This window comes from Fukomys damarensis, unplaced genomic scaffold (genome assembly GCF_012274545.1).
Source record: "Fukomys damarensis isolate Sample0158 unplaced genomic scaffold, DMR_v1.0_HiC HiC_scaffold_13, whole genome shotgun sequence".
In the NCBI taxonomy this organism is placed as follows: domain Eukaryota; kingdom Metazoa; phylum Chordata; class Mammalia; order Rodentia; family Bathyergidae; genus Fukomys; species Fukomys damarensis.
In genome coordinates, this window is record NW_022900925.1 from 28,593,862 (window position 1) to 28,621,222 (window position 27,361).

At 49.8% G+C, this 27,361-nt stretch overlaps 1 protein-coding gene, 1 long non-coding RNA gene and 1 pseudogene across 3 annotated transcripts; 2 read left to right on the top strand and 1 right to left on the bottom strand.

The window, feature by feature from the left end:
• Window positions 1-329: 329 nt before the first annotated feature.
• CUNH17orf67 (chromosome unknown C17orf67 homolog) lies at window positions 330-14,641 on the top strand. Its single transcript, XM_010620343.2, has 4 exons — window positions 330-387; window positions 1,600-1,700; window positions 12,785-12,914; window positions 14,383-14,641. Exons 1-3 carry the CDS (start codon window positions 330-332, stop codon window positions 12,899-12,901), a joined length of 276 nt encoding a protein of 91 aa, XP_010618645.2. The 3' UTR covers window positions 12,902-12,914; window positions 14,383-14,641.
• A 7,801-nt stretch (window positions 14,642-22,442) lies between these two features.
• LOC104859649 lies at window positions 22,443-23,031 on the top strand (annotated as a pseudogene).
• A 2,214-nt stretch (window positions 23,032-25,245) lies between these two features.
• LOC104859550 lies at window positions 25,246-26,932 on the bottom strand. Of its 2 annotated transcripts, none has more exons than XR_779428.1 (4): window positions 26,810-26,932; window positions 25,799-26,089; window positions 25,620-25,672; window positions 25,246-25,395 (listed from the first exon to the last, which is right to left on the bottom strand). It is a non-coding gene; the product is annotated as an uncharacterized LOC104859550 (long non-coding RNA). The 2 variants fall into 2 exon arrangements; XR_779429.1 differs by having other exon boundaries at window positions 25,246-25,420.
• Between the last annotated feature and the right edge of the window lie 429 nt (window positions 26,933-27,361).

Here is a 27,361-nt window from a genome sequence, read left to right on the forward strand (position 1 = left end):
ATGATCCTGTTTCAAAAAAACAAACAAAACCCCAAAACAAGAAACCCAAAACCTCGGTGAAATGAAATGCTACAGATAAACACTCAGGAACCACTGCGAGAACGTATTCAATCTTTTTCTGTCCACATGAAACCTATATTGCACGCAGCCTTCCAGTCATTTCTGGAAATCGTATTTCCTTCCCTGGGATTAAGCATTCAAGGAATTCAGATCAAGGATTCACTCCCGGGAACGCAGAGTCACACGCAGGTAGCATCACAGGGCACATCCTGCTGCTGGCTCAGCCCGGAGCGCTCATCCAGAGGCGGCCGAGAAAGCAAGCGGCCGGGATGCGGAACCTGGCTGCGCTGCTCCTGACCGCCGTCACCTTGTTGGCTTCCGTGTCAGGTGGGGAGAGGCTCAAAAGCACAGCCTGTTTCCAGGCCAGTAGGATACGCTGCAGTAATGGGGCATTTGGTACTTTTTTTTCCCATTTCAAATAATATAGAGTATATATTGCATAGATATTTCAGTGCTTTTTCTTTTGTTCTTTAAGAGCAGAGTTCTAGGTCTGCCATCATGAGGGGTGTATTATTATTTTTTAAATGTATTTGAGCACTAATACCAACCAGTCAAAAATGCTGCTAGATCCTGAACTCTACCTTCCTTTACGGTTCATAGATGACCTAAACTTGATATGCTTTTATCATGTTAATATTCTTTAGCATTTGCATGCAATTCCCCAACAGTTTAATCCCACTACCATAATTTCTTCTTTGAGGGGTGTTTGACAAGTGAGTTGAATGTAATCTTGTTGCGACTGAGAATCTTCCAGGAACAACTACAAATTTGATTTTGTCTCTTGAGTAAGCTGGTTGTTTTGTCTTCTCAATGCCGGGAATCAAACTCAGGACCTTGTGCTTGCTAGGCAGGCACAGCGCTGCTAAGGTACATCCCCGGTCCCTGATTTTGTCAAGTGAGAATTTAGAAAAGAAAATCCCACTGAAGCAGACTCTTCCCAAGGGAAGAGAAACTAGACAACTGCAAAATACATTTCACGGAACACAGCTAATCAATTAATGCCGGCTTGTAGAGGACTGGGCCATTGCAATAGGTAAGTAGATTTAAATTGTGCAGCTTTTGTTAAACCCTTGTTTGCTACGCTATGAAAAAGGACGGAAAATTCCTCCCCGAGGAATGGGGCAGGTCTCTGGGCAAGAACTTTTGTGTTCTTTTTTTGTTTTGTTTTGTTTTTTGTTTTTGAGACAGGATCTCACTATGTAGTTGAGACTGACCTGGAACTCACTATGTAGCCCAGGCTGGTCTCGAACTCACAGCGATCCTCCTGCCTCAGCCTCCCGAGTGCTGGGATGACAGGCGTGCGCCACCACACCCGGCAAACTTTTGTGTTCTGACCACAATTGTACTTCTGGGGCTGGGGATGTAGCTCAGTAGCACTGCACCTGCCAAGTGCAAGGTCCTGAATTAGATCCCCAGGACCAGAAAAACAAACAAACAACAACAACAAAAATTCTACTTGGAATGCTTTGCTTTGGGCCATGGAGATGGGGCAAGAAGCTCAGGTCTGTGAGACCCTAAGGATTTTCCTGCATTTTTCAGAGGGCTGCCCAATTCTGAAGGAAAAAGAGGCCAAACAGCTCCTGAGGTCCCGGAGACAGGACAGGCCAAGCAAGCCTGGATTTCCTGATGAGCCAATGAGGGTGAGTGTGTGGCCCTGGCTAGGTTAAAGCAAATGCTATTAGCTTGGCGCACACCTTAACCCCAGCACTCTGGGAGGCTGAGGCAGGAAGATTGCAAATTTGAACCCAGCCTGGGCAATTTAGTGACTTCACAAGATCCTGTCTCAAAACATAAAATTAAAAAAGGGCTGAGGATGTAGCTCAGTGTGAAGGTCCTGTGTCCAATCCCCTCTGGTCTGCGAATGAATAAACGACTGCTCTTTTATTCTGCACTAACCTGGTGCTGGTCCCAGCATGGGCTGGAGATGGTAACCCTGTGACAGCCTTAGGTGTAGTTACCCGCGATTGCACCCTTTGCCTAAATATTTTCACTGCTGGAGGTGCCAGCTCAACTCACTTATTGTATTTAGCTGGGTATTTCAGATAGAAATAGTGGGGCCAGTGGGAGTCCGGGGACCCTGAATGGGCTCCTGAGGGTCACTTGGAATGGCTCTGAGGGAGCTGACGCCAGTGACCCTTTGTCACGGCCGGAGGGCTCTGGGTCCGGGCCTGATCTTGTTCCCCTGACTTGGCTCCTGGGGTTCACCTCTGCCCCGTGGGCTCACAGTGTCCTCCTGCCTAGTGTAGCAAGCTGTCCTGACGTTCTGGCTCTTTCTGCCCCACCCCAGTGAAGGAAGCTAAGGCACTGTGACCCAGGTGGGTGCCTGGGAGGTTTCTCTGTGGACCAGGCCGGGTCCCCTCCAGGCCTCTCCTGCCGGGCACCATCTCAGCTTCTTTTCGCGGTGTCTGCAAGGCCCGGGAGGACCTGCAGCCACGTTTGCCTTCACTGGCTGTGGACTCGGGTGTCATCTGATGACTTCATTGAATCGGCCTTTCCTTTCTTTCTTCTTCTGTTGAAACGGGGCCTCGCTACGTAGCTCAGTCCTGGACTTCCTCTTTTGTTCAGTGGGGAACAACGGGAGGAGTCTTCAGACAGAGGAGTATAGATCTGGGCTTTAGACAGATGGTCCTAGAAGCAATTAGAAGCGAAGAGACCCAGGCCTGAAGTCTGGGGACTCTCACACCCAGAAGGCAGCAGAGAAACAGGAAGCTGGAGGAGGCTCAGACGGAAGGGACAGAGATAGACAGGGAAACCGGAAGTGGGTCAGGAAGGAGAGACAGGGAGGCTGATGGCTGGGATCAGGGGTGGGGTGGTGGCACCTGGTCCTTGCTGTGGGCGTGGTGTCAGGGGAAGTGGGTCAGGGGCCTGCAGAGCAGTCATTGTTGTACCAGGTGCTGCTAACCCGAAGTGGCTCTGAATCTGCTGCACCCAGCTCCGTGGAGCTCCGTGGAGTAACAGCCTTGTTGCATCTTAGGCACCCACGGCAGGTGGGCTTGAAGGTCGCCTTCCCACTCCCTACCTTCTTCCCCTCACTGTCCCTTGCTCCATCAGCCTGCAAGCTATGCTAGACGCGTGTCGCAGTCCCTCCTTTGTCAGCCCTTCCCTCCTTCTCTAACCTCGTGGTTACCCCCTGTCCTAACCCTCGATGACACTCTTGCCTCCAGCTTTGCAATTTTGCCGATATCCTGGCTGTTCTCCTGCTTGTTTTGGTCTTTTCCAGGCCTGACCTGATTTCTCGGTGACTCAGTGACACAGAACTGACTGCTGACCCCTCGACCACTTCCCACCCTGGTCGGTAGAGCCCTCAGTCCTGCTCATCCCTGGTGTCCAGGGTGCTTGGGCACACAGTCCGGTTTGGAAAGGTGGTCTTGTGACTTCCACCTGACAATTGAAACGTGCGTGATTGTCCAGTGGCTGATCTACACCAGCAATAGTCACCTAGGAGTATTTGACAATGTCAAACACGGGCTCCCATAAAATCAGGAGGTAGCGAAACTGTTATCTATTAGAACAGAGTTGTCAGGGCAAAGAACAACAGCCACAGGAGGACTAAAGGGAAGGTGGCGGACAGCGCTAGTTGTGGCCTTTAGGGTTTTGTCTAGCACTTAAGACTTAGGTTTTATTTTTTTAAGTTTTGCCTTCCTCGTCATGTGTGATCCTTTCTTACCCACAATTACACTGACAAACAATTACATTGGCGAAATATTTTTCTTTTTTTGGTACCAATGATCGAACTCGGGTCCTTGTGCTTGCAAGGCAGGCGGCAGAACCACTGAGCTCAATCCCCAGCCCAGGCGTAATATTTTTCTAGAAAAAAGTTTCTTAATTTCGGCTGGAACCACATGAGAAATTAAAAATATCTGATGTCCAGGTTTCACTCCCAGGGGGTGGCTTAGATGTGTGTGTGTGTGTGTGTGTGTGTTGTGTGTGTGTGTGTGTGTGTGTGTGTGTGTGTGTGTGTGTGTGTGTGTGTGTGTGTGGTGGTGGGATTGGCATTGCAGCTTCTTAGAAGTACCAGTGTGTATCAAGGCTAAGAATGATCCACTGTGCTGGGCCTTCAAGGAGGGATCAACTACATGGGCTACTGACTCTGTGGTGCAGTAGGGAACTCGAAAGCGTTTAGAAAACAGTCAGTGTTGAAGTGAAAGGTGTGGAGAGCAAGAGACTTAGTTGTTGAGACGCTGTTTAGACAGAGGGAGGGCCAAGTAGTGGGTGCTGATCAAGAGGGGCACCTAGATGAATTCTGCGTGGGCTGTACCCTTCCAAACTCCAGGCACGGGGAAGGAAGGACCAGCGAGGCGATCCTCATTCAGGCCGCCCGTCGTGTAGAGGGACCCGAGGGTCCCGGCCTGGTCTGCCCCTCTGACGGGCTGTCTGGTACAGGGACAGTGCCTTCTGTGGGCCGAGTGCCTCGAGCTCTAACCGGAAGGACAAGGGAACGGGAGGGCTTCCCACGGCCTGTGTCTCACCGCGGGGACCTGGCAGTGAGATGGGTGGAGGTGAGCCGGGAAGAGGCGCTCAGCACCGTTTCCACCCGCATCCTGCCTCTAGATGTGGATTTTGGGTGAGTCAGTTCCTCTTTCGAGAGCCCAGTTTTCTCATCTGTGAAATGCGGAGGTTGGTCCACAATCGGACCCAGCAGGTTCATTCTGCGTGTCATATTCTGAGGTTCTGCAGAACGCTGGTTTCTCGGTGCAGTCTGGAACTCCCAGGAAGAGCCCCGGGCAGCAGAATATCAGCTAGGGTGGGAGCCAAGGGGGCTCATTTAGAGGCACCTAGAGAGGAGGGGTCGCCCAAAGAAGCCCAGGGCCTCCTTTTCTCATGATGCCCTAGGTGCCAGAAGTCTTCAACATACTGTACTTATGTTTAATCAGCTCACTCTCTGTGCCTTTTGTTTTCTTTCCTTTTCACGGATTTACTGAAAGCTAAGTTAGCAGTACCAATCATTGGCAGGCTTGTTATGTCCTTAACTGAGCAGCTGGCTGTGCAGTCGGAGTCAAATCTGCGTGAGAAGTGTGGTGGCCCCCATTTGTCAGTAGGTCACTGCCTCTGCGACCCTGGGACTTGTTTCTCTCTGCCTCAGTTTCTTCACTTGTAAAACAGGGACGGCCCTTAGCTCTTGCCTCGGGGGATTCTGGGAGAACCACCAGGCTGGCTGTTAAGCCCTCGCAGTGTCGGGGCCGCTGGATGCCACAGCTTCCTTAGAAGCCACTGAGACTGGCCTTTCGTCGGAAGGGGGCTGGCAGTCAGAACTGCCCTGCGGGCTCATGCAAATTCGTTATGCACAGTTAGGAAGGAGTCAGGAATCGAGAAGCCTTGATTTAGAAGGAGCCATAAAAAAACTCTCATTGTGCTTATTTTCTTTTTGTTTTTTGAGACAGGGTCTCACTATGTAGCTGAGGCTGACCTGGGACTCACTGTGTAGCCCAAGCTGGTCTCAAGCTCACAGTGATCCTCCTGCCTCAGCCTCCCGAGTGCTGGGATCAAAGGCGTGCGCCACCACACCCGGCTCTCATCATGCTTATTTTCCTTCCTTTCTCCACTGCTCCTCTCCCGAGGCAGTTCTGTGGGACACAAGTCAACTGTAGAACCTGGAGGTCATTTCTCAGAAATCTTTTCTATCCGCTCACTTGAGTTTATTAAACATCTCCTTATATTCCCCAATTATAGGGGCAGCATTGTTTGCCAAATGCGAGGGTGAACCATGGAAATTCTTTAAAAAGATGACATTCAAGCTTAAATGATGTCTTTTATGATTGTGTTCGTAAGCTCTTGTGTGCCTGGGAATTTGGCTTTCTAGGAAGCCTGCCATTTTGGCCCATGATCTTTTCTGGAATGTTCTTGTGGGGCAAGTATAAATCATATCGGCTTTGTTGTAAGTAGTCTTTGTAAAATATACTTCGTGTTTAGCCCCTTGACAAATGTGCATCGTAACTATATTACCCTTCTATTCCCCGAGATCTCAAAGATGACCCAGCGTAGCCAAGATGCTAATTGTGCCCAGTGCTGAGCTGCTGTGGGAAGAACTGAGTGCCCCTGTTAAGTTCTTTTTTTGTTTGTTTGTTTTTTGAGACAGGGTCTCACTATGTAGTTGAGACTGACCTGGAACTCACTATGTAGCCCAGGCTGGTCTCGAACTCACAGCGATCCTCCTGCCTCAGCCTCCTGAGTGCTGGGGTTACAGGCGTGTGCCACTCCCCCACCCCGCTTAAATTCTGAAGCACCCTCTTGCCTATGTGATCGCCTTACTTTTACTAATGAGTAAAATAATTCTTTGAAAAAAAAAATTTTTTTTTCTGGTACTGGGGATAGAACTCAGGACTTTGTGCTTCTTCCAAAATGTTAATTGGGCCTCTACTTCTGCCCAAACGTCAAAGAAAGGATTTTGTCTTCTTGGGTGGGAGGACCTTCCTGCCTAGGTGATAGGTAAATAGATGAAACTGTCCGCTTCTGGATTGTCAGATCAGATTCCGATGGGTTTTTAATTTTCATGATCATTCTTCTCCGGTGTCATAAAAAGGTCTACTTGGGTTCTACTTGAATGAGTCCACTTGAGTGGAAGGGTCGACTTGCATTCTAATTACTGGGAAATTACTTTCCATTCCAGTTATGGGGAAATTATTTACTGAGAGTCATGGCAGTTGGCGTCTGACACGGGACACAAATACTTTGTGTTGTTGTCTTTTCCCCCCCTTGTCAAAAGGAATCTAAAGAAATTAGAACCTATTTTCCATCTAACCCTTCTTTCTCAGTCCAGGAACATTTGAGATTATCATTAGTGCCAGGTCATTTCTAACTCAGCCAATGCGATTGTTGAACTTGCGGTTTTTAGCACATTTGCAGTTTGGCTTTTCATCTTTGAGTAATGATCACTTTTAGGCCTTTGTGGCATATTCATTTTCCTAACATTTTAAGTAAACAGTAAGATGTCATGGAAACCAGTGCTGGTTTCTCTCTTGTCCTCTCTGTGTGTCTATTTTGGTTGTTTTTCTTCGACGATGATTTCAGCTGCTGTTTAGGAGTGTGAAATAGATATTGCTTTTGATGCTTTTTATGTACTTTTGGCCTCAGCTGTTATAATAAGCAGACCAACGCAGATGTTGAGAAATGTTCCAAGGAGGATTTAGTAAGATTATAGTGAAACAGCAGGTATTTCCTTAATTCATTTCTCCAGAGAGTTGTACTGAGGTCCTACTCTGTGCTAGGCACTAAACCATAGACCAGATATACCTTAGCTCCTTCCACAAAAAAAAAAAAAAAAAAAAAAATCACCTGGCTGGGCATGTTGACATTTATCCACAGTCCTTGCTACTCAGGAGGCTGAAACAGGAGGATTGCTTGAGTCAAGGAGTTTGGTATCATCCTGGGCAACATAAAGAGAATTTATTTCTTAAAACAAAACCAAATGAAAAGCACTGGCTGGATATTTGGGTGAGACAGGGATTAAATGAATAGTGACACAAATGAGTATTCTAATCGCAAAAGGTGCTGTATATTATTGGTGGGATTGTTAATATCACCGGTGATCTCACCAGTAAAGTCACTCTCTCTGGGGTCAAACCCAGTGGTGTGCCGTCATTAGGTACTTTCTTGCCCTTTTAAATTTTATTTTGAGAGATGGTCTGGCTAAGTTGCCCAGGTTGCTTTTGAACTTACGATCTTCCTGCTTCAGCCTCCCAAGTAGCTGGATATTTCAGGTGTGTGCCACTGTTCCCAAAGTGGCCAACCTCATGGTAGCAAATGCAGTTTTCCCAAAAACCTTAACTTCCTCCTGAAAGCTCAGATTGTATTATTTTGCAACAAATCCTGTCCGTTGTTTTCCTCGAGTGACACCTGGGCTGGCTCATTTTCAAGGTATATGCCAGACATGTACCTAAAGTATGGCTACTTCAGTCCTTGCCACCCACGGTTGCACAAATGAGCTTGCGTATGAAAACCACTGCAAGTGGTCATGCAGCTCGGGGCTGCCTGGGTGCTCTCGGTGGACCGCTCTCTCTTGCCTTATCAGCACATTCCTCAGGGGAGCTGGTACTTCCGGAACATTTTATTTGTATTTTTGTTCCTGTGAGTGAGAGGTGGTAAAGGACCCAGTAGCCACTAGCACAGTGGGTACCGATGCCTGGATCCCTGGGAAGGCGCTGGGCACTTACGTACTATTTGTGTAATACATCAGTGCTGATGCCAGTACGGCAAGGAGGCACACAGTGTCTGAGGATTTTTCTAAAAGTAGTGTTGACCTCATGGACCCCTTAGGCAGCATGGACCACACTTTGAGGAAGGCTGCTGTGGCTTTCGTTCAACATTGCAAGCTGCCTGTGGACTGGTTCCTGGGAAAGACGCTCAACTCCATAACCTCCACGTGTACTCAGATTTTGTCTGTCTGGCGGTAGCAACAATGATCAGCTGACGTGTATTAGATTCCTACCGTGTGCCAGGTTGTATGCCAAGATCCTCTACCATCCGCTCCCCACCTTGGAAACTGGGTAACTTCGGGAAATTTAATAGAGGCTCTTTACAAAAGTGTGAGCAGAATCCAGGTAAACCAAGGAGAAATAATAAAAGATCTGGGTCAAGCGGCCCTCTGCACAGAAGAGTAGGGGGAAAGCATGGTTCCTAGCACAGGCAGGGACAGCCCTCCAGGAGCTGTGACCGCAGGAGAGGCGTGAGCCAGCCTGCTGGGACCTTCCCAGGAGCCAGGAACTAAATACTCCGGAACCTTTCTCCTCCCACCCTCCAAACCCTGCTGGATAAACCCAAATGGAAGCCAATGGCAGCTGGGTCACAGGGCAAGGTGAAAGAGGGGAGAGGATGGTCCAGAGGGATGAACGCAGCCTACTTATCTGACACTGAGCTTTAGTTGTGTGCTCTCACGTAGTCTTACTAACCAGTGAAGTGGTGTTCCTGCAATTTACATCTTACAGGTGGCATGTTGAGGCTCGGGAGGTAAAGCAATATGGGCCAGGTCTGGGTTAGAAGGGAACCCAGACCTCACAGCCTCTATGTCCTACCTCCTGGCAAACAGGCAGGCAAGGAGGAGGGAACATGGGTTCCCTTCAGCGTGCTGCTTACGTGGACTAGTTAAACAACTAAAGCTATGTGCTGGGGAACTGTTGTTTCTTATTTACCAGATTCCATGCCGCCTTCCTGTCCGTCCCAGGTACCATTCTTCTGGCCAAACACTCCCTGCACAGGGCAGGAATTCAGTCCAAAAGTCACAAACACGTCCCTCAAGCAGCTGGGGAGTCACTGTGGGGTCCCCCACAAGGAGCTCTTTCACTAGCCACCCTTCACCCCGGCTGGCCCAGAGATGCCCTGCCAGGATTCCCTGTGTATTTTATAAAACAACAACCATCACCAAACAAATTCAGACTGCCCGGGGGAGAGAAAAATTCAGAAAAGTTGGACACTTTATGATTCACTCCACTGCATGTTCTTTTTTGTCTTTTGTAATGACTATATCTAAGATAGGATGCAAAGATCCTAGAACATTCTAGAGACACAAAGATTTAAAGTTCTAAACGGGGCTCTTTTTCAAAGCCATTAGAGGGTTTCCATGGTTTAAGATTTTTTCCTGATAGAGATATGTGTGCAAATAATTAAACCTTGTCAAAAACACTGTGTTATCCAGTGTGTCTGCTCTCTCTCAAAGTGAAGGCTGCTTTTCTGATGAATGGCCTGCTGCTTCGGATCACCTAACTTATATTTATGTCGATCAGTTTGATGCATACTTTTTTGCACTAGCTCAGACCCCATAAGCACAGCATTTAGATGTCCATCCGAGCAAGGCTGACCCCCGTGAGCTGTCTCATCTCATTCCCTCAAACCTGGCTTCGCAGAAGACGAAAGGCAGGAAGAGAAAGAAGCGGGGATATCCGTCCCTGTTTCCCCTGCTCTGCAGAGGTGGCAGCCCTCCAGGACCAGAGCTGTCCACTCCAGGCTCCAGGTCTGAGGGGCTCTTTCATACCCTCTACCCTGAGACCTGTGGACCTCCACGTGGTCATGGCTTCCCTCTTAGTTACTTTCTCATTGCTGGGACAAAGTATCCGATAACCACAGGGGGGAGTTTTCTTTTAACGCACAGTTCATAGAGGGCTCAGTTTATAGTTGGCCGGCTCCGTGGCAGGGTGGCCTTGGCAGAGGGGCTTCACGGAGGAGAAGCAGCTCATGGTGTGTCAGGCAGGAGGTAGCCAGCGGCAAGCCTTCCTTTCCCTTTTTATCCCATTCAGGCTGCAAGGCTATTGGTTGGTGCCACCCACACCTGGAGTGGGCCTTCTCATCACCCACACCCAGAACTATGCGAATCCAGTCAGCAGACTAATCCAGTTAACACCCACCCATGATCCAGCCACTTTCCCGACGCCCCACCGTGAGCGCATGAGGCTTTGGGGGGACAGCTGGATAGAAAACACGACCCTGGGTGCCAGAAGAGTCTTCAGTGGGTCGCTTTACCTGCTCACATGGCTCTGAGCAGTAGGTATCATTACAGTATCTGCAGGTGAACCACCCGAGGGAGAAACTAGTTCTAGAGCAGCTCAGAGATTAGCAAAGGCTAAATGGCGGCTGTGGACAGAGCTACGGGGGCTCCTCAGTGTTGTGGAGAGTCGGGGAAGATGGAAGATCCTTCACAAGGTGCTGCCCTCCCCTGCTGGCTTACAAGTAGAGACTCTGTAAGTATTCAGAGTTCCCACAGATTCCAAAATCGGAGGATGCTCCAGTCCCTTGTATAAAAGAGAGAAGGATTTGGGTATCATCTATATACATCTTCCAGGGCACTTTAAATTATCTCTAGGTTATTTATGATACCGAATGCAATATAGATGCAGTGTAAGTCACTGCTGTATTTTATTGTTGAGGGGGATATTGTCACCAAGGGAAGTGTTTAGATGCAGTATGGTGGCAACTATTGTAGGCCTAAGTCTGGTTGGCTGCATATGCAGATATAGAAGGCTGAGTCTCAGACAAACTCCAGGGGATGTGGCTGTCACCTCCTGCACTCTGCAGGCAGGCAGGGGCTGGTGAAGGCCTCCGAGGACAGTAGCAACCCTGGTGGGTCACTGCGAGGACACAGGAGGGGTGGTAGTAGGAACTCACGGCCGAGTGACAGATGAGGACCAGGAGGCCGCAGCAGCCTCGGTGGATGTTGTGCAACCCGAGTTGCAGAAGCAGTGGGACAGAGGAGCTTGTTGGAAAATGGCGCAGGAGACAAACTCAAGGTCCCTATGCTCAAGATTAGGGTGAGCTTGAGGGTGAGGGAGTCAGGGGGGCTCGGTGTCCTGGTTTGGGAGGTGCTGGGCACAGAGGCACATGGGACAGGGCGAGGAGCAGCTTGCTGCTGTGGACACGTCAGTGCGGAGGGCTGGCTATGTTTCTCAGAGGCGGAATCGCACACACTACGTGACTGCTGTGCCTGGCTTCTTTCACTTAGCACCATCTTCTCAAGGTCTCACCATATTGTAGGAGGGAAGAAAAAAGGGGAAATGAAAAGAATTAAGATGTATTATGTCCATGTACCAACTGCCAAGGACGAAGGCCATCACTATGTACTATGAACACGTACTAATACAAATAAAAATGGAAAAACATTCCATGGCGTGGAAGACACACATCTTATCTATCCATTCATCTGTTGATGGACCCTTGGGTTGTTCCTACTCTTTGGTCGTGGTGAACAAGGCTGTATATTCGTTTTCACTTCTCTTGGGTATACACCGAGGAGCACACATGATAACTATGTTTAATATTTTGAGGAAATGCCAGATTGTTTTTATAAAATGCCCCTCTACTGATGTGTTTTGTTGTAAAGTCAGTTTGTTTGATATTAGTACAGCAGCTTTACCTTCTTCTGGTTATCTCTTACCTTGTAAAAGAGATGATTTGGTCACCAGTGCATGGAGCCATGACTGCTACCTGATTTAGTTATGCATGGTGTGGCTTTTGTGAAAATATCACTGTACTACAAATGTAGTCTACTTGGACTTGCTCTTTTCACCCGACATGCTATTTCTAAGGCCACCTCTGTTGTATGTAGCCATAACAAGCTATGTTCACTGCTGTATGACATCCCATGGTGCGACTGACCATCGCCTCTTGGCCCAGTCTCCCATCAGTGGATACTTGGTATGACGTCATGTTCACAGAAGTTGGCTCTTGCAGAGTCGTTGCTGCTACAGATATTTTGGTTGTTGTTGCTGTTGTTTCTTTTGAGACAGGGCTTCACTATGTAGGTGAGACTGACCTGGAACTATGTAGCCCAGGCTGGTCTTGAACTCACAGTGATCCTCCTGCCTCAGCCTCCCGAGTGCTGGGATTACAGACATGGGCCACCACACCTGGCTGTTGTTTCTTTTTTGAAACTGTCGCAGTAGGTAGTTCAGGCTTGCTTTGAAGTCACTTTGTAGCCCAGGCTGGCCTCAAACTCTCCGTGACTCTCCTCCCCCAGTCTCTCAAGTGCTGGGCTTACAGGTGTGCACCTCCACACCAAGCGTGCTATGAACCTTCTACAGCTCTCTTGGTGTAAGTTTCTCTGGTCCTCACAGGGACAGTGGAGTCAGGTGGGCAACAACTTGTGAGAAATGCAAATTTTCCAGCCCCACCCCAGGCCTCTGGATGGAATTTAACATCAGGGCTCTACCTGTGTCTCCTAAGGCCCCATGGAGTGACTCCCCGATACTCCCACTGTCCCCACACCGGGCAGTCCCCCTCAGGCCACTGTCTGTCCCCACAGGAGCACCTGCACCACCTCCTGGCCCTGGAGCACCACGCGGAGGAGCAATTCCTGGAGCACTGGCTGAACCCCCACTGCAAGCCTCACTGTGACAGGAACACGGTGCCCCTGGTGTAGGGCTGGGCCCTGGGTATGTGGCAGGCCGTCTTTGCCGGAGGGCGCTGGGCTGGGAGACCCCTGGGAATGGGGACCCTAGTTGTGCAGGGGTTGTGGGAGGTGAGAATTGAGGAGTGCGGGGAGCCCAGGGAGCCTGCTGGGTCACCAAGAGATCCCACAAGGGGAAGGATGGAACCATATTCACCATGCAGAAAGGGTGACTTTAAAATCCGAAGCTGGATCGTTGAGACTTGGGTCCGTCGGCCTGTGGTCAGTACCCACCCGAGCTGTGGCACCTACCCAGTTATCACCATCACCAGGACCAGCACCGTCCCTCTTGGGTATCCTCCCCTTCCCTATAGCCTTCCGGCAGCAACTGCACGGCTCACCTGCCTGGCTGGCTCTGCTCACCCCAAACACCCTGCCTTTGCTCCCCTGTCCCTAGCTGAGGCAGACAGCTTCTCCTTGACTATCTGTCCCCACCTTCTCCCCCGCTTTCAAATCCTATTACACAAGGTGGAAAATCTCGTTAGACCTTAAGCCCGGTGAATTTCATGCCTCCTTTGCAGTTCTCATGGACCAAGGAGGACAGGACCCAGTTGATGGCCTATCCTCGGTGCTACAGAGCAATCTCACATGGCTGTTGGTCTTTGCTTTGTGCTACTGTGAATTGGCACAGGGACAGCCCTGTGGAGCAGCACGCTGTATTTCCTCCCCTGGACCTTGCAGCGCCCTGCATCTTTGAGGGCATGTATTTTAACCCCATTTTCTGGAGGAGCTAACTGGGCATGAGGAAGGCAGAGGCTGCTATGGGGGGCTCCCGACAGCTCCAAGTCCTGTGAGCTTTCTGTGGCTGCTCTGCTTGGTCCTTCCCATGTGTGGAGCCCCTGTGAGGGGCTTTCTCCGAGAGTTAGAGTCAGCTCCGCTGACAGTGGACTGGAAGTTCTTAAAGTGAGGCACGGAGGTGGAGGTGACGTCCCTCTTTGGGCCCTTCCAGCCTGGGGCTCTCATCTGTTCAGTGTTGTTGTGCACCTGGAGCCAGCTCCTGATTCCCGGGAAGAACTTTGTCATCTTCCATTACCGGAAGCTCTTGCTTGGCTGCTTCCGGGAAGCAGGTCCTGTGGAGACTTTGGGACTGGCCAGAGCTGGGCTCTGCTCTCTCTGTCCCCTCCCTGTGACCTTGGGGGTGTTGCCTCACCTCTTCTGGTCTCCACGTCTGCATCTGTAAAATGGGGTAAGGCTGCCTGTGGAGACGGGTTTCAGTGAGACTCCTTGAATGGAAGCCCTTACTGCTGTTGTGCAAGGTGGGCGAGAGGGGTTTCCTGGGCGGCGAGGCCCCTCCACACGGTTCCTCAGGGGGCTTCCGGGCTCCCTCGTCACAGACAGGAAGGGGGAAAATGCCTGACTTCTCTTTCCCCAACTGTGAAATGACAGCTCCTCCTCTTTCACCACCACTGCCACTGTCACCATCCTGACAGTATTTTCTTGATTTTTTTTTCCAGTTTTGATAAACAATGACCTGGATGATGCTGAAACAGGACAAGGCTCCTTCCTCCATCTGAATTTAAACCACGGAAAGGGACATCTTCAGGCCTCATGAAGCTGTGGCCCTCCTGGGCGTGCCAAAGGTTGCCTTGGGGATGGATGGCCAATCTGTATTCTGCTTTGTTTTATTAATCTTCATAAATCACTGCAACCAATAGCTTAAAGCGCACAGCCCCAAAGGCTTTCCTACTAGTTTGTAAGTGTGGCCAGAATCGGAATCTTTTCTGGAGTGGGAGGAGCTGGGAACCCCAAGGATTTTGGAGGAGTCTCGCTCATTCAAGTGAGGCACCCTACTCAGGGCTGCTGAGATTTGGTTATCTATTTTTTTCTTCTCTTTTTGCACTAATAAATGCTGTTGTTACTTGTCCTTTCTGTGGTGCCTCCTTCCTTTCCTTATCTGAAGAGGGTGGAGATTCCCCTCGTTTGTCTTTGGGAATCCAATATCAGAAAACAGACTGTTCTCTGGGTACATGAGTCGATGAAAATATGGACACCCAATAATTGGGCACTAGGGCCATCTTTTCTGTGTAAAGAGAAGATTTGCCTACACCTAGCTTGCGGAAGGATCATGACTCAAAACCAGATGCACACCTAGTCTTCGGCAAAGAAGACGGTTCCTGGGGACAATGGGGTGCTACTCCTACATTCCATCACACTGTCTCAGTCCCAGAGTCAGAGACTGAACAATCAAAGACCAGCTTCCCTTGTTACTTTCTGGCTGCTGGACAAAAATACCTGACACCCACAACTTAAAGGAGAAGAGGTTTATTTTGGCTCTCGGTTACAGCCCATAATCAGCTGGCCAGCTCCAGGGTGGAGACGGTGTGGTAGAAAGACCTGAGTAGAGGAACGCAGCTCATTTCAGGGCAGTCAGAAAGCAGGGAGGGAGAGGAGGAGCTGGGGATGAAGATATACACTTCCAGGTCCCCGTGACCCGCTTCCTCCAATCAGGGCCCATCTTGTAACAGGAAGTCAGCTCCATGCCCCCATGATCTGATCACCTTCCCAAAGCTCCACCTATGAGCGCATGAGGCTTTGGGTGTGCGTGTGGGGAAACTTTTCCATGGAAACCATGACAGCAGAGAGTGGGAAGGCCAAGATGGGTGGGCTGAACGGTTCCAGGAAAAGGAAAATCCGGCAGCCTCCAAAAAAATAAGCAAGTGTGTCCACCCCAGGAGGAAGGCCTAGCTAAGGAGGCTGGGTAGGTCTGTCTAGGAAGAAAGTTACTGAACCTTTCAATAGTAAGGTGAGAGAAATGTGAAGGTTGTCAAAATAAAAATGGAGTTACTTGTGTCAACCCTTAAAAGAAAAAAAAAGTAAATAAAGCTGGGAGGATATGGAGGCAAAACCTGTACTAGGTTTGTTCCCATGCAATACCTCATTTAATCATCAAACCTCCTCTGTGCACTGGATATGGGTATCTTCAATGTATAGATGAGAAAAATGAGATTTATGGAATTTAGGTAATATATTCCTTTTCTCTCAGCCATACCAAATTATTTGGCACAAATTAATGATCTTACATGCTTTATATCTGCAGTCCAATACAGAAGTCCTCAAGGGGCTAAAATCGGGGTGTCGGCTGGCTGTGCTCCTGTCGGAGGCTCTGGGGGTGAATGTTTCCTTGCCTTCCTTGCTTCCAGACCTGCCTGCCTTTTTTAACTTGATGCCCTTCTTCCATTTTCAAGGCCAGCAGTGTTGAGTTGAGTCTTTTTACATCACATCCCTCTGACTTTCCCTTCTGCCTCCCTCTTTCATGTTTAAGGACTTCCGGGGTCACACTGGGCCCACTCAGACATCCAGGGTAATCTCCCATCTTGAGGTCAGTTGACTGTCAGCCTTAAGTCCACTTGAAATTTTCCCTTCCCATTGCCACAGATGCTAACGTTATGTACAGGTTCCAGATTAGAACGTGGACATCTTTGAGGAGGCCATGATTTTGACTACTTAATCAGTCCACAGAGCTGCAGGGTGGAGGAGCTGGGATTTGAGTTTGAGAAGCCTTTCATAATGCTGAGTCCCCCATACACTAACCTCTGCCCTACACCTGATAGCTTTCTGCCTTGAATAAGTAGTTTTCTAAGCTGAGCTCCTAGAGACCTGAGCATGTGTCTCTATTGGGGTACAACTGCACCCCTCACCCAGTGAGGCATCATTTGAGTTCCAGAAATGTTCCGTGTACACTGCCGCTCTGCACAGGGATTGCCCAGGTCACGTGAAGCAGAGGCAGCCAGAAGACTCCTGCTCAGGCCACCTCCTCACTTGGCTTCTGGGGTTTTCTGTAGGAAGTAGGGGCTGGCTACGGGCATGAGGGACAGAATGCAAGGGAATGGGACTAGCAGGTCCCAAATGGAGAAAAGCAGGAGGAAAATGCACCAGGCTCGGCGGGGTCAAGGGCCTGGTATCCAGTTGAAGGAAGAGCTTCCTTGAGGTGCTAGGGAGCCTGCCTGTGGCCCGGGCACCAAGAGCAAAAGCCCCTTATAGAAAGAGAGAAAATTCTCGCTCACATAGAGCCGGCTTCCTAGCTTCCTGCCCCATTTCCCAGAACACCTTGCAGCTCACAGTGAGAGTGCTGCTGTTTCCCCTTACCCTCACTCACAACAGCTGCTCCGAAGGCAGGAGGGTTGAGAGGGACAGTGCCAGAGGACACCTTGACAGCAGCAGGGAGCAGGGTTCAGGGTCCACACTTGGAGCTGAGCCATCTGCATTCACTTCCTGGCTGCACCACAGACTAACTGTGTGCCCTTGGGCAAGCTGATTAACCTCTCTGGGTCCTAGTTCCCTTTCTGTAAAGTGAAAATAATAATAGTTCCTAGCTCAACACTTTTTGTGTGTGTGTGTGGCACTGGGGATTGAACTCAGGACCTTGTGCATTTGAGGCAGGTGGCAGCACCACTAAGCTAAATCCCTGGCCCTGCTCAACATGTTTTATGATAATTACTTTATTGAGAAGCCATCTCCTAAGTCAGCTATCACTTAAAAATTTTTTTGGATATTATTTTATTAATTGAGATAACATCCTTCCATTAAAAACATCTTTTATTTAGGGAAGAGGAAGAGATTGTTTGGGGAGCTGAGTAGAAAAGGGTCACCTGCCTACTTGAAGAGCTGCCATCTTTTTGAATTTCCAAATCTATGAACATGGTCTATCTCTGCACTTATTTAGGCCATTTTCAAATGTCCATGCTTACTATCTAATACTTTTCTTTGTAAAGATGATGCATATCTTTGTTAGCCTCAATTCCACATACTTATTTACAGAAGTTTTAGAATTATAACTGGAATTGCCAAGGCATGGTGGTTCATGCCTCTAATCTCAACATGTTGGAGGCTGAAGCAGGAGAATTATGATGAGTTCAACGCTAGCCTGGATGGCAAAGTGAGACTCTGTCTCAGAAAAACCAAAACCAAAAAATTTACAACTAGAAATTTCTTAAAATCGAAATTTTGATTTTCTAGTTGGTTATCCTGGTGGGTATAGGAATAATGCTGGAATTTTTAAAAAACATATTGATTGTACTCAGAGGCATCAGTCTTGAGAAGGTTAACGGCAGACCAGGCACAGGCACAGAGAGAGTATCTGCAGTGCGAGGTGGCTCCAGGCCTTTGAAGGAGGAGAGGAAGTCAGGGCCTTGGAGCATGGGCTCACCAACTGATACACCAAACACTTGCTGAAGCAGGCGGAGGGCACTGGCTCTGATGGCCTGGGTTTGGGATCAGTTTGACTTTTTTTTGTAACGGGGATCGAACTTGGGTCCTTGCGCTTGTGAAGCAGGAGACAGAACCACTGAGTTAAATCCCCGGCCCTTGAGTTTGGAATCAGATTGGGAGGGCATAAGGACTTCTGGGGGGAACTGCAATTCTTATTTCATTTAACCAGCACTGAGCACCTCCTGAGGAAGCATCCTTGATCTTTCTAAAGATTCAGAGATGAATAAGATTTCAGTTCCAATAAACCTACTGGGCTGTGGGGAGACAGTTACATAAGCAGGTAGTGACACTTTGGATCAGTGGCTGTCAAACTTCTGCAAAGCTCCAGTTAGTAAAGTATTTTTGTCTTGGGGCTACCAGGTCTTGTGCTGCTGTATCTGTAAAACAGCCATGCACAATAGGTAAACAAAAGTGAGTGGCTGGATTTGGTCCTGGGGGCAAGGTGGTGTCCTGCAAAGAAACCTAGTTTGGAGTGAGGCAGATCCTAATTGCAGTTTAGCTCATCCTGAGCTAGGTGTGACTAGGTGAGTCACTTCATCTCTCCAAGTCTGTTGACCTCCTCATCTTCGCTGAGGATACTGCTGTTGGCCTACAGATTGCTGGGATTCTTATGTGAAACGGCCACCAACATTTCACGGAGCATTTAAAATGTACCAGGCACTCAAAGGCTCATCAACTGATGCGTGGATAAAGATTTTTGTTTAATGCAATGGAGTGCCCCTCGGCCATAAAGAAGGGTGAGCTTGAGACACTTGTAGCTAAATGGATGGACCTTGAGGCCACGAAAGTGAAATAAATTGGATACACGCGTGTAAATATCGAATAGTTTCTCTGGTGTGAGAAACCGAAAGTGTTAAGTAAGGACCAAGATGTACAGTAGATACCGGGAGATGGGAAGAAAATGTTCAAATGAGAAGGAATAAGGGAGGAGGGAGGGGGAAAGGAAAGAAGGGAAAGAGAACCGGGGGAGAAGAAGCAAGATAAATCGTGTACGGGTACAAGTTCCCTATGATGAATGTTCTCATTGTTTTTGTTTTTGTTTTGTTTTTTGAGACAGGGTCTCACTATGTAGTTGAGACTGAACTGGAACTGACTATGTAGCCCAGGCTGGTCTCCAACTCACAGTGATCCTCCTGCCTCAGCCTCTTGAGTGCTGGAATTACAGGCGTGTGCCACCACACCCGGCTTGAATGTTCTCATTGTATGTCTAAGATGTACCAGTAAAAATTAAAAAATTTTGTGCGCGCGTGCACACACACACACACACACACACTCACACACACACACTCACAGAGTACCAGTTCCCTTGCTGAATGCCTTCACTGTATTGACTCATTTAATTTCCCACAGTCATGATGCAAGGTGTGGATCATTATGAGTTTCATCTTATGGAGGTGGCTCTTTGAGGTTGAATGACGTCTGGAGTCATAAAGCCATCAGGTTAGGAGGTGACTTGACCCAGAATGCCCTTGCGTGAGTCCCATATTGTGCGTCTTCCCCAAGGCCCACTGACAATGCTGGTGCACGGGAGCTGGTCAGCAGGCTTTCCCCTGCTGGAGTGGCAGCCTGGCCACACAGCCTCTGTGTATTTTATCTCCACGCCTAGCCCAGTGCCAGGCATATAGGTGGCCCCAGTGAATGTCTATGTGTTGAATTTCGAATTCTTTCTGGGTACCTGAGTCTCAGAGGGGAGACACAAAGTGGGAGGCACCGCTTGAAGCTGGGGCAGGAAAGGAAAGTGCAGAGGACCAGGTGAAAAAGACAGAGGAGAGGCCTTTCCGGCCCAGACCGCGTCTGTGTGCAGGTGTCCGTTTGGAGCCTCTCGCGACTTGCTCCAAACCCCTGCTCACCCTTGCCCTGCAGCTCTGCCAGGGCCAGTGTCTTGATGCCAGATGCTGGCATGTTTTTGCCCTTGGTTTCTGGCTCTCACTCATTTGTCCTATTCCCTGAGCTTCAAGCATCACAGAGGATGCTGGGGTCTCTGAACAGGACAGACCAGGGCTGACCTGGGGCGACTTCTGCGGGAACGAGGGCCCACAAGGACGGATGCACTCCTGCGTGGCGGGTGTCTTAAAGGATGTTTGTGTGTGGGCCATGAGCATCCCCTACTCATGTGGGGTGTCAACACACCCCAACTTGTGTGCACATTAGGCTGACTTCCCAGGGAGGTGGGAGATGGGCTGGGGGTGCAGGATCGGGAGCTGTTGCTGTCGCAGGTGGTGGCTGCAGTGAATGCAGAGATCTGGAGGTGGGGAGGGACCTGGTTTGTTCCAGGAGTCTCTGAAGGCCAGGGCAGCCTCACCATGGCCAGTGTGGCCAGACACAGCTGCGAGACAGGCAGGGGCCAGTGGTGGTGGGGGCAAGTAAGGAATCTGGGTGTTACCCCGGGGGTACCGGGGAGCGGATGGGAGCGGGACAGGCGCCTTCACACCGAGTCAGGGTGTGGGGGTTTTAGCTGCACGGGGAGCCAGGATGCCGCACGGAGTCCAGGGCCCTTCCCCAACCCTGCAAACTCTCCTGGAAGAGCGCTAAGCCTCACCTCACAGATTTCTCATTGATAAATCTGACCACTTATATTCTGCGTGGTTCCATTTTCCTGTGGTTCCAGCCCCAGCTGCCGCCCCTGCCTTTCCTCCACCCTCTCTTGTCCGAGTGCCCCTCTTCCCTTGCGGCTTGGTAGAGAGCGTACGACCGACCGCAGCCTCAGGCGGCCCCAGGGCCTTGGGCAGTGTAAGACCTGCACACCCCAAGCCCCATAAGCTCTGTGCATCCGGCTCTGGGCTGGCACCGCAGCTCAGTGACACAGGCTCTCCCTGCAGACTGGGGCACCTGCAGTTTGGGAACCATTGGCCCAGAGTTCCCGGAACTTCATGACCCTGTGGAAAGAAGCTCGGGCTGAGACCTGGCAAAGCTGGGGTCCTGAGGGCCTGGACCCTTGTCCCCTTTCCTCAGACCCGGGGATGGGGAAATGAACAAGAACATGTGTGTTTTAAAAATCTGGCTTCTTTCTCTCAGCATATATATATATATATTAACTTTGTCTCTGTGAATGTCACATCATCAGATATTTTAGCATCAGATATATAAAGCAATGGCATTAAAAAAAACTTTTCTTTCTGGGGTAGGAGAATATAATCTCCTTCCATATACTATACTCCCCTCTCCATGAAAAGCAATTAGTTATTTCTAATAATTAGAGCTTTCAGTCTTTCTTTTTTCTTTTTTTGGTTTTTTGAGACAGGGTCTCACTATGTAGTTGAGAATGACCTGGAACTCACTGTGTAGCCCAGGCTGGTCTCGAACTCACAGAGATCCTCCTGCCTCAGCCTCCCGAGTGCTGGGATTACAGACATGCGCCACCATGCCTGGCTCAGTCTTTTTTTTTTTTTTTTTTAAAAACCCTTTTACAGCTACCATTTGCTGACAATAAATTACTTTAGCTGTTTGCAGTAGATTTTTTTGCATGGACTTTGTATTTTTCCTTTTGAGAAAGAAGTCTTGGCTTAGTCAAGAGTCACTGTGAGTAAACTAGGCCCCTTTCTTTAGTGCTCTCCATGCTGTTTGTTTCATTGTCCTCAGGAGCTCTTTTCACCTTGATAGTCTGTATTTCCCACTCCTGGTGAAAGTCTCTTCGTTCTCCATCTCGAATTGGAAATTCTAAATTGTGATAATGTAGTTGAGATGCAACTCCTCAGCATTTCTAGTTGTAACCGACCTCCGCTTGTGGTTGCCCAGGGTTATTTTGCATAATTAGACTCCTTAATATATTTCAGCGTTGAGACAGACGCTGGCGGGGAGTTCTGGGAGGAAAGAAAATAAGACAGAGAAAAGCATCCACATACAGCATAGAGCCCTTGAACCTCCTTTCTACCTATCTGGAGGAAAAACCATGTAAAAACACACGACCAACCTAAAAGAGGTTATTATGGTCTCAGTGTTTCTAAAGTACCATTTTTTCCTCCCGTCTTTCCCCCACTTTCCAGTATACTCAAGAAAATTGAAAGAAATGTCGTGGATCAGTTTAAAATATTTTATTTCCTAAAAGCCCTTTTTGCCTATCGTAATGTGTGGATCCTTCTCCTTTGAGGGGAGAGATGGGTTATTATCTGAATATAGGTTGCAAAGGTTTATGTAACAGAGAAATTATGATACAAGGGGTACTTTGCTTTTCAAATCCTTGTTTTTTCTTAATCTAGGTAAGGCATATCCAAAATAAGTATGTAAAGAAAAAAAAAGTTGTCCTCATGGAAAAAAACAAACACACACATAAAAAAACAAACAAAACCTTTTCTCCGTGCGCTGCTGACTGGTGTTCAGGTGCTTTTTGGAGATCGGCCGGGTGGGCCACATCCTCTTTGGCCCCCGTGACGGAAAGCTGGTCCGACTGTAGACGCCATCAGTCAGAAGAGCGGTCCGGTGGATGGGCCCTGCACTCGGGGTGAGGCGCCAGGCCACGCCTTTCAAGCGCATGCGGCTGACCGACTTCATCCTCAAATTCCCACACAGTGCCGGCCGGAAGGATGTCCGACAAGCCTGACAGAAGGCTGACATCAACATCAAGGGGGCCGAGAAGATTGAAGCCAGAGAAAGAGAGGCCAGGATGACAGGCGTCAATCGTTTTAAAGCCATGAAGGCGACGAAAATGAGGAACGGGAAAATCAAGGAAGAAGTTAAGAAGCGCGGCTATCATAAACGCTTCTCCCAAAAAAGGTGCCGCTGCAGTCACTGCAGCTAGAGCTAAAATTCCAGCAAAGAAGGTGACTCCTGCCGACAAGAAGGCCTTGGGCCAGAAGGTGCCTGCCCAGAAAGAGGCCAGTGAAAAGGCCAGGCCTCTGCCCAAAGCCCAGAAGGTGCCTGCTCCAAAAGCATCGGGTAAGAAACCAGGAGGCTGTTAGAAAGGAATAAAGGTTCTTTTTGACGTGTTAAAAAAAATCTATATGTATGTATGTATATATTTGGTACTGGGGATTGAACTCAGGACCTTGTGCTTGCGAGGCAGGTGCGGTGCCACTGAGCTAAATCCCTGGCATCTGGGCATTTGAATGGCTTTCAGTTTTCGGCTCTGTGGGTAGTGCCCCTGTGAACATTCATGTACATGTCTTTATTTGAGTAGCCATTTTCATTTCCTTTGGGCCACTAGGAATAGAATTGCTGGATCAAATGGCAATTCTGCATCTAACTTTGTGTTCTTCTTGCTTTTTGTGTAACTGGGGATTAAACCCAGGGCCTTTGTGCTGAGCTAAATCCTCTGCCCTTTTCTAAAAATTTTGAGACAGGATCTTGCTAAGTTGCCCAGGCTGGGTTCGAACGTGTGATCCTGCCTCGGCCTCCCAGAGTGCTGGCTTATTGGTGTGTGCTACCATGCCTGGTCTTATTTAACTTTTTGAGGAGTCACCAAACTATTTTCCCACCAACAACACACAGCAGTACAATTTTTCCAGGTCCTTGCTAACAACTTGTTATTTTCTACTTCAAAAAAAACAAAACAAAACAAAAAAACAAAATAAAAAAAAAAAAAAAAAAAAAAAAAAAAAAAAAAAAAAAAAAAAAAAAAAAAAAAAAAAAAAAGAAAAAAAAAAAAAGAAAAATTAAGCCCATCCTAGTAGGAGTGAAGGATTAGATCTGCATTTCTCCAATAATGTCGAGCATTTGTTCATGTGCTCGTTGGCCATTTTTACGTCGTTTTTGGAGTGATGCCTATTTAAGACTTTTGCCTCTTGAAATTTTGGCTGTCATTCTGTAGCAACTACGGCACAGCTGGCTGGGGAGGAAATCTTGAACAAATGACTGAACCTGCCCTGCCTCAGTTTCTTCTGCATGGCGGAGATAATGACAGAACCCAGACAAAAGGCGGTTGTGAGGATGAAACAACTCACTGTGGGTGCAGCTTTGGGAAGTCTGCGGGCCAGGCGGTGGGTTTGTGCTGTGTAACCGATAGCCCTTATTGCCCAGGAGTCCAGACTAACTTTAGGAACTGAACAAGAAATTACCAGCGATTAGTAACTGCTGGGAAGTAAATAAAACGGTGATGCAACCGAGTAACTGGAAGGCTATTTTAGGTTGGGTGGACAAGAAAGGCTTTTCGGAGGAGGTGACACTTGAGCCGACACCAAACGACAGGAAGAGTTGTGGTGCGAAGATCCATGCACAGGAAGGGCACGCCGGGCTGGGGACGGCCGGGCACAGGGTGCAGGCAGGACGGAGCCTGGCCAGCTCGGTGAGCTGGCAGGAGGTGGCGGCAGGGACTGGGGTGGCTGGGCTTTCCCGGAGTGGGGCTTCTGGCCCATAGCAACCGTGTGGGAAGCAGCAGCCTTGGAGTCGGGAAGCTCACTAGTGTGCCGGTGTCTGCTCACCAGTTAGGAAACTTGAGACTGTGCCCGGGCTTTCCATTTGGGAAAGGCCTTGGTTTTCTCCTGGTAAGGTGGAGGGTGGTTACAGCCTCTGCCCGGGGCGAAACGCATGGACCAGCTTACTTAGATGCTACTGACCCCGTCAGTCTGGAGCAGAAGAGAGGATGTGCAGTGTGGCCGTGTCTGAAAATCCCTGTGCACAGGGTGGTTGTGGAGAGCAGGACCCAAGCGTCCATGCGGCTCCTCGGCCAGGCCTCAAAGCACACACGAGGTGAACGCACAGCCCGCGTCTTCAGGGGCTCCCGGGACCACTCCCCCGCCCAGGTTTCTTCTTTTTGTGACAGCTGGAATTCCTGCCCCTCCCGCGCTGCACCGCCCCTTCCTCCTTAGGAATCAGGAGGCTCCTGGGAAGGCCTGGGGTCCGCAGCTCCTCAGGAGCAGCGTGGAATGTGGTCTCCTCTCTGTGCATAGCCCAGGGCGGCGGCCAGGAGCCCTCTGACGGGACTGTGGGCTCCCCGCTGGTCCCCCGCTCACCAGTTTGGTGCGCTCACCTGTGAGAGGGAGGGAATAGTAGTCTTCATCACACAGGCTGTGCTGAGGATTGCTTGTAGGTTATTTTACACAGGTGAAACGCTGGAGGAACGCCTGGCAGATAATTCGTTTATTAAAGCCAATAAAAACCATTAGCGATCTTGGTGACCGGGCAAGCCATTGGACGGCTGAAGCCTCGGTTTCCAAATCTGTACTTTGGGACGGTTGTTGGATACTGTGGGTGGGATACCTGTGCGCACAGGGCCTGGCGCTAGGAATCTCCACCAACGCCGACTCCCCCGCTGTCTCGGCCGTGCGGCACGCAGGGACACCGAGTCAGCCTGTTGTACCCAGGGTCGCATGCCCCAACGTTCTTGGCTGGAGAAGAGGGGGAATCGCTTTTCTGGAAGGGAAAGAGGACACGCCGCCCGTGCGGGAGCGGGCGGTGGAGACCCAGCCCCAGCCGCGCCCTCGTCGGTCCGGCCTGAGCTGTGGCTGGAGGAGTTCGGAGAATCGCGGGCGCCTGCAGCGACGGGTGTGAGGACCCGGCCCGCCACTAGGCGTCAGTATGTCCCCGCCGCAGGCGCCTGCCTGCTGCTTACCTGATGGCCCTGGGCGCCCACAGCTGGCGGGGACGGTCTACAGCATCTCCTGTCTGACATTTGAAAAAAAAAAAATTAATTAATTAATGTATCTTTCTCCGTAGCAGAGAAGGGAGCCCAGACAACCAAAATAACAAGCCGACTCTTTGCAGGGAAATGCAGAAGGTGGTTAAACCGACCCGTCCTTCACATTCCGCAGGCTGCAGGAATAAGGATCCAATTGTGGTTTCTGCTCTGGTTATCTTGGTGCCGCCGAGGGTGCCACGGGGGAAAATCTGCTGAATTCTCCCTTTTCTATTTTCTGCCTCGGTGAGGAGGAGGAGGGCGTTAATGCCGGCTGGCAGTTCCATGAAACTGAGATGGGTGGTAATGGGGTGTGTTAACAAGCAAGGGCAGGAAACAAAGTGTCATATTTTCTGGAGAATCAACCGCTCCCCGGAGACAGAGCTGCAGGATCCACTGAGGAGACACTGGGAGGGGGAAAAAGAAATCTTGCATAATTTGCCTCTCTTTCTTTCTCTCGCCTCACTTTCTGGTGGCCTCTTTGGTGAGATTTCCGTTTCAGCGCTTAGCTATACTTTCGTCAGGAGCCAGCTCCGGAGATGGAGAAGACTTCAGGACCCGGAGATCGACCGCACAAGATCGGAGCTACCTGCCTGTCACCTAGAGCCCACAGTCGGGTCTCTGCAAACCCACCCACTGGGCAGACGGATGGGAATGATGCCCTGGGGCCCGTACACGTGGGACCGCCCCCCCCCACCGCCTTCTGCCTCTTTTCTCCCTCCTGCGTGGTGGTACAGTCGCTGGTTCCTTTTTCAGGGACCCAAGGCTCCCACCTAGCTGGTGGCTCCCCTCCCCATCTCTTTTCTCTGAACCGGCATTTCGCCCTCCCTCCGAACAAGGAGCTCTTTGAAAAGCTGGCCGCTGTCCCATTCTTCTTTGGACCCCTAGCACCTGGCGCAGGGCCTGGTCCCTTGTTAGTGGTGTGAACCGTGTGTGCTCTTGTTTGAGCTCCCTGAAAAGATACGAGCTCCCCAAGGCCGGGCTCGGTGCGGCAGCCTCTCACTAGGCCTCGAGTCAGAACGGACCAACATCAGGCTTGGCTTTGCTCTTTCCTGAAATGATGCTCATAGGGCTCAACTCCTCAGGAGGGAGGCTGCCGGAGTTCAAATCCCAGCTCTGCCGCTCACCTCCGGGGCCCACCACTTAATCTTTCTGTGGCTTAGCTTCTTCATTTGCCGACTGGGGACAATAGCAGCGCACCTTACAGAGTGGCCGCAGGGAGGAAACGAGCGGATGTGTTTGCTCTGAAGGGGGCCTGGCACGAGGACCTACTAAGTGTGGTTGGTTCTCACCGGACACAGACACAGACACCGGACGCAGAAGCCTTGCTCTCCGCAGCCACTTCCGTTTATCCCTACGCGGTGCGTCAAACGACGGCCCTCCGCTTTCATTGGAAAAGTAATCACTCCATGAAAAGCAAGCGGCACCCCAAACCGACTGCCTCACAAGGGAAGGCAAACCCTGAGTGTTCCATCTCAGCCCCTCACTCGATGTCACTTGCTGGGGACCCGTCCAGGAGGTGTTTCGAGCCCCGGGGTGGATGAGATGTCTGGGTCGGGAGAGCAGGCCGGCGCTGGTGTGGAGAGTGGGTTTGTTCACGGATGAGGGCAGACCATGGACAGCGGGCCTGGGCTCTCATTACCCTTTTGTCCGAGTAACCAAGCTTAGGTGGCAAACCA